Raw genomic sequence first — 12,952 nt, 5'->3', positions numbered from 1 at the left:
TCTCACGTACTCTAGAGTGACAGCCTGACAATAGCTCTAATTCAACGTAAGATAGCCACATGCTTTTCCAAAGTTGCTCTCCCCCTAACTTTCCCTATTACTCAGGCTCAACACTTTTCCTCTGCCTTTGGCCCACTCAAAAAATTCAACTAACCACAGCTCTTCCCGTGTTTATTCCTCTCTCCTGTTTTCCATGGCCAATGCCCAATCTAGTTCAGATTCTCACTCTTTCTTATCTAAAGTTCCTGCCCCATAATTGAAATTTTACTTCACTTGGTGAATCCTACGTATTCTTCAAAGCCCATAACAAACCCCTGTTTAATGAGACCTCTCACAATGTTCCTGACCGGAAACATTCTCTTGGCTCTCCACGGTTTGGGGACTCTTCTCTTGACCTATCAGCACTTCCCCTTGATTAAAATCACATCCATGTTACCTACCACTGAAGTAATCGATAACCTTCTTCATGCCAGAGTTTGCTTTGGTGTTTTTGCCTTTTAATTTAGTTATGTGGGGGGGAGGAGGGAGAGAGGCTTTAAATGACCTTTGTATGCCTGGGAGAGTGACACAAATAGGCAAACGGAAGCCCAAGGAATCTGTGACTCTAGTTCTTACCTGCTCTTGCTGCTGCTTGGCCAGCTCCATTTGCTGCCGCTGTTTCTCAATCTGCGATGCAGCCAGTTTCTTCTGCTCGTCATGGGCAGCCAGCAACTGCTCTCGCAGGCTGGTCAGCTGATTGATCATCCCCATGAGCTGCCTCTCCTTCTCAGCTAGGCTTTCGGGAGTCCCTGAAAAATAACAGCCACAAAACATACAAGAAAGGAGAAGTGAGAAGAGAGTAGTGTTTCAGGGACAATGATTCTGTTGTATAGAGAACTATTCTAGATATAAAGTTCAACACACAAACAAACATACACTTTCCTGTAGATTTTAACTCAGTAGTAAAAAGTGACGGTTATTTACCCATCACAAATATCAGAATGAATGAATATTGTGGTTATTTTTTTATTTATAACAAGAAATATCCCATAGAGCTTTTCACTGTTATATTACAAGTAAATAAAAAAGCTGTAGGCTGAATAGCTACTATTTTTAATGTTCTATGTTGGGGACTGATGGAAATAAAAAGAAGTCTAAAGTAAAAAAGCAGCTCAAAGCACAGTTCCTGGACCTAAGTAGTTTTTTTAATCAAATTAAAAATTTCATACAAAGACATAAAAATTTAATAACCACAATTATTAAGAGTTCAAGGTATTATTATGAATGGTGTGATTCCTTTCAAAGAATCTTGAGGAATCAGAACTAAGGAATCCTACATTAAACAAGGGTGGAATCTATTAACCAGTCAAGTCTTAGACTGTTTCCTCATATGCCAATCCGACTTTCTTCAAAGTAGTATATTGCTAGCAGAGAAAATACTCAAGTTTGAGAATATAAATTTATTCTATCATGAAATAATGTAATACAGTTGAAAAAATGCACAGACCACATTATGGGCACCCAAGATTACAGTTAAATCCAAGATTTGGGGAAGGCACAGCAGTCATTTAAAATAAATAGCATGCTCAAGATTTTAAAGCACGCCCGGTGAATCATCTTAGTCAGATTAAAATACTTATTTGATACACTAGAGAGGTGAGCAGTTCACTGAAAGAAAAACATTATCACTTTTAATTGTTCTAAAATTCACCAGATAGACAAGACCCCTATGGTAAAGTACTAGAGGAGGAGAGAACATACTTTTTAATTACAATTTTCACTTGAAACATAAGACACTAAGCACTATTTTAATAATGCATTTGCCACCTGTATATGTAATTAGATAGAAGAATCTGTTATAACTCAGTCATCCTTTCCCATCCCAATGCATTTCTCCCTACCAATTTATGCTGAAAAAGCATGTGTTTTTTTAAGAAGTAGTAGCTCTAGTTAGTGGCTTATAATTTTCATGTGCCCATTTGGAATGGAAATAAAGTTTCTAAGAGTTTCTAATGTAATTTACATAGGCTAGAAAAGAAACATCCAGAAAAAAACTTCTGAGTGAATATAAGGCAAGAATTATGCCTTATACTCCCTGCCTTATTCACTGCAGGTGGCTCACTAGATTGTCACTAATAATTTATTATACCTCAGATATTTAGATCCACCAAAAAGAAGGACACTTAGCCCTGGCTGGGTGGCTCAGTTGGTTGGAGTGCCCTTCTGTGCACCAAAAGGCTGCAGGTTCAATTCCCGATTAGGGCACATACCTAGGTTTAGGGTTCCATCCCTGCTCAGGGCTCAGACAGGAGGCAAGAAATCAATGTGTCTCTCACATCGAGGTCTCTCTCTCTCTGTCTCTCTCTCTCTCTGTGTCTCTCTATCTTTCTCTCAAAATCAATAAAAATTTTTTCTTGGGTGAGGATTTTTTTAAAAAGAAGGACATTTACTCTAAGAATAATAACTATTTGAGTATTGTAATTAGAATCCTAACAGTAAATAATCTAAATGCTCAGAAGGTTTTTTTTTAATGAAAATATTCAAATGATGGCAAGATGTGCATCTTCATACACTGTCAGAATACACACTAGGAAAAATAATACATAGTTTGTCTTGTAATCCACATGATCTCCAAGGGGGCAATTTCACTTTGGAAAAATGTCAAATGAGAATAGTCAAGTAATTAGGGTATATCCATATGCTAGAGTATTTTGCATCTATGAAAAAAGTAAGAATTTTTAATGATAGGGGGCCTTGTTCATGATATAAAGGTAGGTGAAAAATTGGATAGAAATGAGACTTCTGTATAAATACCTCAATGCATACACATACCTATATAGAAAAAAACGGGAAGAAAATTTATCTGTATATTAATAGTGGCTATTTCTAGGTGATAGGATTAGAGGTCATTTTAATATTTTCTTCAAATTTTTATATTTAGAAACTCTTCTACAGTGAACATTATTACTATTATTTACATACTTTAAAAATGTATTTCATGCAAATATGTGGGAGAATAATTTAAAAGCTTATGGTGGTATTATGAATTTTAATAACTGATATATCAATGTGTAAAGAAATATACTTACTTGATGCGTATAAACAAATATCAAATATCACATTGGCATCAGTACATGGAAGCTTAACAAAATCTTTTTATCTTCACTAATACAGACACAAATAAGACTCATGTAAAATTTCAAGCAAATCTAACTTTTGAGTCGATATCCAATTAGAACTTTCTGAATCTTTAACCTGCCTCCCCTCATCCTGATCTCACTTTTCAGACACAACTCACTTTTCAGACACCTCACTTTTTTTTTTCAGACACCTCACTTTTCAGACACAACTGGATTCGATTTCAGCTCCTACTGTGCTAACCCTTTCTTCTCAAGCCTCTTCACTGAGTCTTCCTCTTCTACCCACTCCTGAAGGCTCATAATCCTTCCAGTCCCACCCTTGGCCTTTCTCTGGCCCTGAGCTAACTGACATGATTCAGTTCCTAAACTTCTGTATTTCAACAATTCTAAGACACTTATTTTGTACATTTTCAAATCTCTGTGTCTTAGTGACTCTGAGACTCTGTGACTCTGAGTACTATCTCTGGGTCAATGAAATACTAAGGCATATGCCAGCCCAAAGCTTGCCTTCCAGCCCCAGCGACTTATTTCTAGATGCAGAATGGATATTTCTGAGTGTAGATCTAAGTTTTAAAATTTAACATGTATAAGGTGGAACTCTGCATTTGCCTCCCACTTTTAAAACATTCTCACTCAATCAACTTTCTAAGCTAGAAGTATTAACATCATCTTTAATTCTCTTAACCACCTGTCTCTGCTATCCATTATATCAACAAATCATATTTTTCCTCAAAATAGCTTTTTTTCCATTAATTTAATTAAAGTATTTTTCAATATTATGTTCACATGAGTAAGTAATCAGTAATTATAAAAGGGTATGAGTGAAAGATTTCCTTTCAACACTGTCCTTTAAAAGAAACCAGCATTATTATTTTCTTGTGTGCCCTATCCATGTTAATAAAGATTTAAGTATATACCACAATACTTCTATATTAGTTTACTAGGGCTCCCGTAACAGAAAAAATACCACAGATTGGGTGGCTTAAACAACATAAATTTAAATTTATTGCGTAGAAGTCCAAGACTAGGAGGTGTCATCAGGGTTGGATCTGAGGGCTGAGGAAAGGATCTGTCCCAGACCTTTCTCCTTGGCTGTAATTGGCCAACATTTTTCTGTGTCTTCCCATCATCTCTCCTTGTACATGCCTGTGTCCAAATTACCTCTTCTTATAAGGACACCAGTCATATTGGATTAGGGCCCACCCAAAGGACCCCATTTAAACTTAATTGCCACTATAGAGAACCTATCACCAAGTACATTCACATTCTGAAGTACTAAGTGTTGTAACTTCAACAAATGAATTTTTAAAATATGTTCTTATTGATTTTAGAGAAGAGAAGAAGGGAGAGGGAGAGGGAGAGGGAGAGGGAGAGGGAGAGGGAGAGGGAGAGGGAGAGGGAGAGGGAGAGGGAGAGGGAGAGGGAGAGGGAGAGGGAGAGGGAGAGGGAGAGGGAGAGGGAGAGGGAGAGGGAGAGGGAGAGGGAGAGGGAGAGGGAGAGGGAGAGGGAGAGGGAGAGGGAGAGGGAGAGGGAGAGGGAGAGGGAGAGGGAGAGGGAGAGGGACAGAAACATCTATGAGAGAGAAACGTTGATCGGCTGCCTCCTGCATGCCCCCTACAGGGGATCGAGCCTGCAACCCGGGCATGTGCCCTGACCGGGAACCGAACCAGTGACCTCTAGGTGCACGGGATGATGCTTAATCCACTGAGCCACACCGGCTGGGCAACATATGACTTTTTGAGAGGACACAATTCCTATACCCAAGAGACAACATAACACAGCCACTGCTGTATGGTACTTAGGGAGAGCTCTTGTTGCAGATTTATTTCTTCATCTCCACTGTCATTCTTCACCATCTTCATCATGAATTGTTATAGCAAATTTGTAACAGAACTTCCTGTCATTAATTTTTCCCTATGAGCCTATCCTCTAAACAGGTACCAAATTTATCTTCCTAGAAAACAAACTTTGTCATGTCATTTCCTCTGTTCAAACACCTCCACTATCTTCAAAATAAAACGACAACTGATTCTTAAGGATGAATGAGTTCCTTCAAAACATAACCCAACCTTCCCACTTCCTCTGTGCATCCTAAGTACTGGTCACACTGAATTTTCTACCATTCTTCCCAAATATACCCTCACAAGTGCCAACTACCTAAACATTCGTTCTTCAAGCGGGAGCACATGTGTCTTGTTCTTCATGATGCTTTTCCTTATTGCCACTGATAACCGCCATTCCCTTCATTAGGAATCCAAACAGCATGTATCTTCATCACAGTACTTACTCATTAATTGCATTACCTTATTTTCACATTTGTCTCCTAAAGTGTGTAGAGATAGTGGTGACAGCAACAATTTTAAATGACCTAATTTTTATATCTTCATTACCTACTTCAGGACCTTGCATACAGCAAACCATCTAAAACTGTTTGGCAAATAAAGAATAAAGTCCATTCCCTTTATACCACCCTGAAGGTTAGGCCTGCCATATGGCCAAGAAAAATGTGGAGAAGTTTCATCTTATAAAACACTTGCATAAGTGTTCTGGGTTTGGCTCAAGAGAGTTAACAAGGAACTTAAGCTTTTGTAAAAGAAATTTTCCCCATTTTTAGAAAAATACTGAACGAACATGATAGAGCAAGTCCTAGGGCTTCATCTCTAAATTATCATGTTCTTTATAATTACCTCCCAGTGCATGGGGAGGGTCTAATAAATGATCTTTTATGAACACTGGAAATTCTAGTAATAGTTATAAAACATTCTAGACTTAAAAAGGAAAATTAACTAGATCATTGGGAAATCCCAGAGGCCCACTGAACAAAAACTCTTTACTTAGGTTCAGGTTTTTTAAGATTCATACAAGTATGTGACGCTATGGGGACCTAGTCACATATGTATGGATGTATGGACTAGCAGCTCTGTCAGGTTCAAATAGTGTTCAGTTATTTGCATTGTTATGTGTTTTCATCTACTCTAGTCTTGCTTCACTTTCCTTAGGATGAACGATTACTGAAGTAAAAGACAAATATATTCTGTGTTTCAGTTCTTCTTACTGCTTAGTAACTACAGGCATGGTCATCACTTGAGTGAGTCCTATAGTTCTCTAGGTTCCATAGAAGAAGCACAGATCAGAACATTCCTTGATATAATGTAACAGAAGTCACTAGGGAAGGAAATTGGCTTCAGTTATCCCATCTCGATAAGAGATATAACCATCCATACATTGTTTGGATTCCTTTTTCTGCCTCATTTTCTAAATCTAATATGTATCTAATCTTGTTAACCCTAGATCATATTATAAATTAGTCCATGAGTCATCATTTCCACTACTGCCCCTTACTCCAGACAACCATCACCTCTTGCCTTGATGACTATAACAATTTTCTCAACCATTCTCCCTATTTCCATTTCCCCTACTAAACCCATTCTGCAAGCAAAAGTTCAGAGTGATGTTCAAAACAGTAAATCAGGTCATGTCACATGCCTGTATAAAATCATTTCATAGCTTTATACTGCATATAGAATAAAATTCAAACTCCCTATGCTTACAAAGCCCTAAATGATCGGGCCCTCAGCCTCTATGGCATCATCACCTCCTACTTTCTCTTCTGCAGAAAGGCTTTAGTCACATGGCCTTCTTTGAGTTTCTCTAAACGCAATATGCAAACATGCCCCCACCTTAGGGCTTTTGCACTCCAATTGTTTCCCTTGGAAAACTCTTCCCCTTGACCAGGGTTCCCAATCTGGGCACTTACTGACATTTTGGTCTACACAATTCTTTTTCTGGGGAGCTGTGTTTAGCGGCTAGATGCTGGTAGTACTCTCCACCTAGTTATAATACCCATTGAATGTCTCCAAACATCGCCAAATTTCCCCTGGTAGAGCAAAATCATCCCCAACAAAGATCATCAAACGACTGGCTCTCTCCTTTAATTTCTTCAGCATAAATCCACAGAGCTGCTCCCATGTGCCTCACACCAGCCTAGGTGCTGGAGATGCTACAGTGTACAAGCCAGACAAGAATGTCTGCTTCATCAATTTTGCATTTAAATGGAAGAGATAATCGATCAATCAATCAATCAAACTCAGATCCATTCAGATGGCAGTATTTGTTGAATGAACTGCAAATACAGTGAATAAATAGACTAACTTAAGTTAGTCTAAATTTACAACTAAAGCTTCTTTTAGTGGCACTCTTATCCAACATGAGAGAAAGGCAGACCCCCCTAGGATTCTTATCGCAAGCCGGCTTGTTTTCAAACTGTCTATTGTTATTTAAACAGAATTATCTCTTTCAAGCCACATACGGAATAGACATATCTCTTTTATCTCAGTATGTCATGTCACCTAAGAGAGAATCTACTTTAATCCACATGTTGAATCCACATAGGATGTCTCTAGTTCATGGGTTCTGAAAGGCCACAGTATTGTTGAATGGATTATTTCCTTGAATCTATTACTGGCATTATACAGCTGTTTGGTGTTCGCCTTTATGTTTCAGCTTCTAGAAAGAACAAAATTATAGCTTTCATGAACAGCCAATTTTTTCCTATACTAACTTCAGCCGGCATTTTCTTTAACACCAGATACCACACCTCGCCTGCCTAAATTAATGCCTTCTGAGTAGGGTGAGAAGGGTCCACCAGGGACACCAATGGGAAAGAGACCAGGTTCTAAAGAATGCTTCAAAGAAGGCAGGTGGAGAAACTGATCTAGGCATTTCTGAGTGGCCTCGCCAGAAAACCTCTCAAACAATGCCCTTCTTTTATAACCTCACCAAGACAGAACTACTATTTGAGAGAACTTTGCATGCAGATATTTTTGTTATAATTCCGCAAATAAATTTGAGTCAGTAAAATACAAATGTTGCAATGACTTTATTGAAAAACAAATGATCTGTTCAGATTAGCCAAAGCCACCAGGGATCCCCAACACTATCCTCAGGGGAAGAGCCAACGCAGTGACCTTCAGTGTAATGGAATTTCATGCTGGTTGAACCAGCGTGAGACTCGATTGGCTACCAACCGGAATGCAGGCACCAGGTTTCCCCTTTCCAATACCGAGGAGGCTATGAAAGGCGTTGCTTTATCTTTCACAGAAACTTTATTCAGTGCTTTTGCTTTAGATAAGGACAAAAAAAACTCTCTAAACTGGCCAGTTATACTATATGGATAATTAGAGAAGAAGAAATAAATAATTGATGCAGGTAGCTCATCAGTTTATTACATAGATGGACTGTTTGCTGTCTGCAGAGCTTTTTAGTCCAACTGTTTTGTTCTGCAAAACTGGATCTAGTGTCCTTTGTGTGTCTGTGTGTGTTTAAAGGATTGTTTCTAATGTAACTTTAACATCTAATTACTTCACATTTCCAAAGTACCAGACCATAAAATGGTATAAATTCGTACAAGCAAAGTAATCTAACCTGAAAAATAATTTTACGCTTTTAAAAATGGTGACCTTTACCAACTCACATTGTTTCTTAAAAAGTGAGGCTGACTCTAAGTGGGTATGACAATAATTTATTGATTGCTAAACTATCCAAACCAAATACTATTTATTTTTCCTACTTTTAAAAGTTTATCATTTTTACTTTTTCAATAGTAAGAAACACTTCTTTGAACTTTGCCAAGCTGTCATTTTCATCTTTCTCCATATGTCTGACAGTAATTCACTCACAGCACCCTGAAGCCAGCACTGCACTAAGGAGCTAAAGGAGCTGAGCTCAGTCTTTGCTTGGCTATAGTCTTAGATATTCAAGAATAGGTGTGTGCTGACGTGTGCACACACACACACACACACATTCATTCGCTTGCTCTTACTTTTCCTGGAACTAATTAGGAGACTTGGCTTGGGGTGCTGAACACACAATACAGTGTACAGATCATGTGTAGTTAAACTGTGCACCTGAAACCTGTATAATTTTGTTAACCAGTGTCACACCAATAAATTTGATAAAAGATATAAAAGTTAAATGAAAACTGATCAGTGTAAATGGAAGAGAAAAGTTTCAGTCCACAAGAAGACTGGGTAAATACTGTAGAGGCTGTATGCATCCTGATATATGCAAAGATTCTATTCAAATAATTATTCTAAGGTATCATTATTAAATCATCTCATAATGGAATAAGTTCATATTTCCAGATTTAAAGAAGCTCATACTTACCCTTCCTTACACTGTCCCCAAACAGTGTGGGAGGCCACGAGACTTACACCTTTATTTGCCTCATAAAGAAAAGAAAAGAGAGCAGCTCCCAAACAGCTAAGCCATTGTTCCTGTCTAACTTCTGAGGTGGCATGAAAACCACATTCCTGGGCACCACCTAATCATCCAGTCTGACCCCCAAGAACCATTAAGTCAAATTTATTTCCCCCAGAGGGCAACACACCATTGTATCTTCTCCCCTTTCTAGCCACCTATGAACAATGGATAGTAATTGCCACTGTCACGGGCAGTCAGCAGGGAAAGCAGCCCTGCGCACATTTTCCCAGCCTTCTGCCAAACCTGATCTGAGCACCTAATAACCATGCCCCGGGCAGAAGACAGATCTATGGTTGCTTTTAAAACGCATCAGAAAACAGCTTTCTGAACAGAACCAGAGGACAATCACCAAACTTGGGCTCCAAATGTGAAGCTTAAAAAACTCAGAATTAAAGACAGAAACCTCTTTCGCAGCTGCACTGCAGCTTCCTGAACTAACCCCACAGGCGAGCCTGAAAGGACAGCTGAGCTTCTTTCCTCTAAGCTTATCATCACTGCTGTGGCTGCTTTTAAGTCTGACTTGTGAGGAAAACAAGGGAGGGAAACATGTTTGCCCTCCAGTGGAATGAGATCACAAGGCTTGGGACGGCGGCCTTCTCTGCTCTACTCAGTCATTACCTAGGTCAGAGGAGAACAGAGAACCTGGGAAAACAGTCTGTCTTTTATCTCAGGTGCAAATGGGTTAAAATCCAACAAAATGATATAAAGGATATGCTGCCTCAGAAAAAGAAACTTCTTTGTTCTCCTTAAGCTCTGCCTGCGAGCCTTGGAAGGCTTATTATTGGTTTGTTTCAGTTGGAGTCCATTCCAGATTTTGCTGATCAGCGCCCATTCATTCTCTTGCCACCCATTCACGCGGGATCCTAGCCTGAATGTATGTAAACTCCACATAGATGGGTGAAAAGTGAAATATCAAGTCAAACATTTTCTGGGAGTTTCAAATTACTGAGATGCTAGTGGCGCGTAGGCCCAACATTTGAGAAGACCCATCTACACCTGCCTTCCTCCAGGATGCTCTGACCTGGAGCCTTGAGGGAGACAATGGCCTCCCTCAGCAGGAGAGCGCCCGGGCATGCACACATATGCTAAAAGTTACTTATATATGTATTTCTACATATATATTAATGTAAACCTGGTGGCATTTTAAATAGATAGTCCCTATCACAAAATATACAGTCATATATAACAATATTTAAATATTGATGAAGTATTCTTTTCTAAAAAATTATCCTTTAGAACTCAGAATCAAAAGTGTCCTATTAGCAACAAATAGAAAGCCACAGATTGCCTCCTATGCTCTGAGAAAACATACTTTTCAATTAATTTGACAGAATCATTCCACTATATTTTTAGGTAAAATTTAATCTACTCCCCTCGTTATTAGTAAAAGTTGATTAAGATATGAATATTCAGTATTATCTGAAGTTCATATAGAATTTTTCTCATAGTTGTATGCGATTTCTGACTCCAAAGAACAAAAACAAAAACAAAAATGTTGCCCTTACTAGTACAAAGCAACTTTCTTTTAAACTTTCCCCATTCGTCATTCTGGTTTCAAATGTAGATTGTGTACAACTATGCTTCTATTGTGTAGAATGTATGAAATCATCTCATAATATCCAATTTTTAACCCTGCTTAAATACATTCCTACTTAAAAGGTAAACCACTTAATTTCTTTTAAATGATGAAAACCAAAGCCTTCTAAAGATATAGTGAGGCTATTCTATTAAAACAACATGCCACTTATCCCACAAGGTACAAAGACAGAAAATAGGAACCCTGAGACACCCACTTTCAAGTTAGAAAGAAGAGACACCACAGACAGGGAACACAAGAGGCAGAAGAGGGTGGGGGCTGAAGTACTTCACTACCACTCATACTCCTAAATATTAACTTCATTTCGATACATTTTGGATCAAAATAATCGCAAACATTTTACCTTTTATTTCACCAAAGTTCCCTGATCCCATTGCAAGAAGCTTGTCTTTCCAGTCCTTTGATAGTAGCTTTTCAATACTGGGGGTTTCTAAGTAAAGAAGAAAAGAAAAAAATGTAAGCAAATCAACATGACTATCTTTACAATGGAGCTCATTAAAAGTCTCTCTGCTAAAAACAAGGCCATCCCTATCCCAGCCCCAGTTCATAATGACTTCATCAACAAACTGATAACAGGGGAGGAAAAACAGAATGTGTTTTGTCACCTGCTGTTTCAAAATCATTAGCTTTTTCCTCTTGCAGAACAAAGCCCTTCTAATTCTTTATGACAATGGGTACACATAAACCTGCAGCTCATTGTTTTTCAATTTGGTGAATAAATTCCTGCTATAATGGATGCTTGTCAATTTCAGGGTGTTAGTCTGCAGTCAAAAAATAATTATGTTGATAAAATGCAAAGTAAAAAAAAAGGCAAAGAATTAGCTCTTAAATCTGCTACATGTAATTATATCCCTCTGTGTGTTTACAATTACATCCACTTTATAATATGTGTTTAACATCGTGTGGTGGTGAGCACACTGTGGAAAGATTTGCCGAGAACATTAAAAAAAAAAAAAAAAAGTTGGTACAAAAGGAGCTTTACAAAGATTGCAAAATCTAGAGGAGGCAGTAATGCCTATAATGGAAACCTATTATTTGCTTACTTCAGATTTGTGTCACTTTTTTTTTTAAAAAATGCCCTGTATTGGGACATGGCACACATATTTTAGAGAGCAAAGTTATGCTTTAGTCTGATATTTGTTTCTGTATATCACATGTTTTTGACCTCTCCTTTTGTGTCTGAATTTTAATGTATAAGTAAATATAAATGCTAATAAAACTCCCAAACATTAAACTCGGTTCCAAACAATGTAATTGTATGTTCTTGTCAGCATTTAGATGGGTACACAATTACAATGCCTTTCAATCCCGCGATTAGCACTGCATTCAGTTAGAAAATGGAGTGTACTAAAAGATAAGTGTCCCAGTATGCGCCATCTAAATAACAATACCCACACTTATTATCTGGATCTAAGACTTACACTGCCATTCTCCCCATTGGTGTTTATGTGTATTTGTGTTTGTGCAGACATTTGTCTACCCCCTACCAGGAGCATAAAGGGAGTACATGTTAACTTATCAAAGGGACCGTCTGGCCTGGAGACCATAAGATTATTAGAAACTGGTTAATTTTCCCCACATCAAATGCATTTTAAGGCACCTTCATCCTCAGCTTTAGCTAATGCTACCTACTTTTCTTAAGGCCGTGATCTTACGGCCATCAGCTGTCAGAATCACTGGGCCTGTGTGGAGTTTTCAACAGAGTGAAGGTGAAATTTTCCTTGGCATAAACTGTAGCAATATGGAATGCTCTGCCTTCAGATGTCAAAAATTTGTGGAAAAGAAAATGGTGAAAAAATGCTGAAGTATTACAGCTTTATATGGCCTGTATGTATGGTGAAAATTTTATATAGAGAGAGAGAGAGAGAAAAAGAGAGAGAGAGAGCAACTTCTGTGTGCATATTTATCTACAGAATGTGTAAAATGCATTTTTTCTTTGTCACAAAGTATATATTTCCATTTTTTTCACATTTAA

General features: G+C 38.1%; 1 protein-coding gene across 7 annotated transcripts in view; it reads right to left on the bottom strand.

Annotated features, from left to right (window-relative positions):
• The window catches only part of SOX5 (SRY-box transcription factor 5), an 898,547-nt gene that overhangs the window by 195,968 nt on the left and 689,627 nt on the right, over nucleotides 1-12,952 (bottom strand). For all 7 annotated transcript variants that reach the window (XM_016197392.2, XM_087814757.1, XM_016197390.2 and 4 more), the window contains 2 exons: nucleotides 11,321-11,407; nucleotides 616-788 (listed from right to left, as the gene is read on the bottom strand). In XM_016197392.2, coding sequence (XP_016052878.1) covers nucleotides 616-788; nucleotides 11,321-11,407 — 260 coding nt within the window. The remainder of the gene's footprint in view (nucleotides 1-615; nucleotides 789-11,320; nucleotides 11,408-12,952) is intronic.

The sequence above is a fragment of the Miniopterus natalensis genome, chromosome 2, assembly GCF_054644295.1.
Source record: "Miniopterus natalensis isolate mMinNat1 chromosome 2, mMinNat1.hap1, whole genome shotgun sequence".
Classification (NCBI taxonomy): domain Eukaryota; kingdom Metazoa; phylum Chordata; class Mammalia; order Chiroptera; family Miniopteridae; genus Miniopterus; species Miniopterus natalensis.
This window is presented reverse-complemented; position numbering and strand designations above follow the sequence as displayed.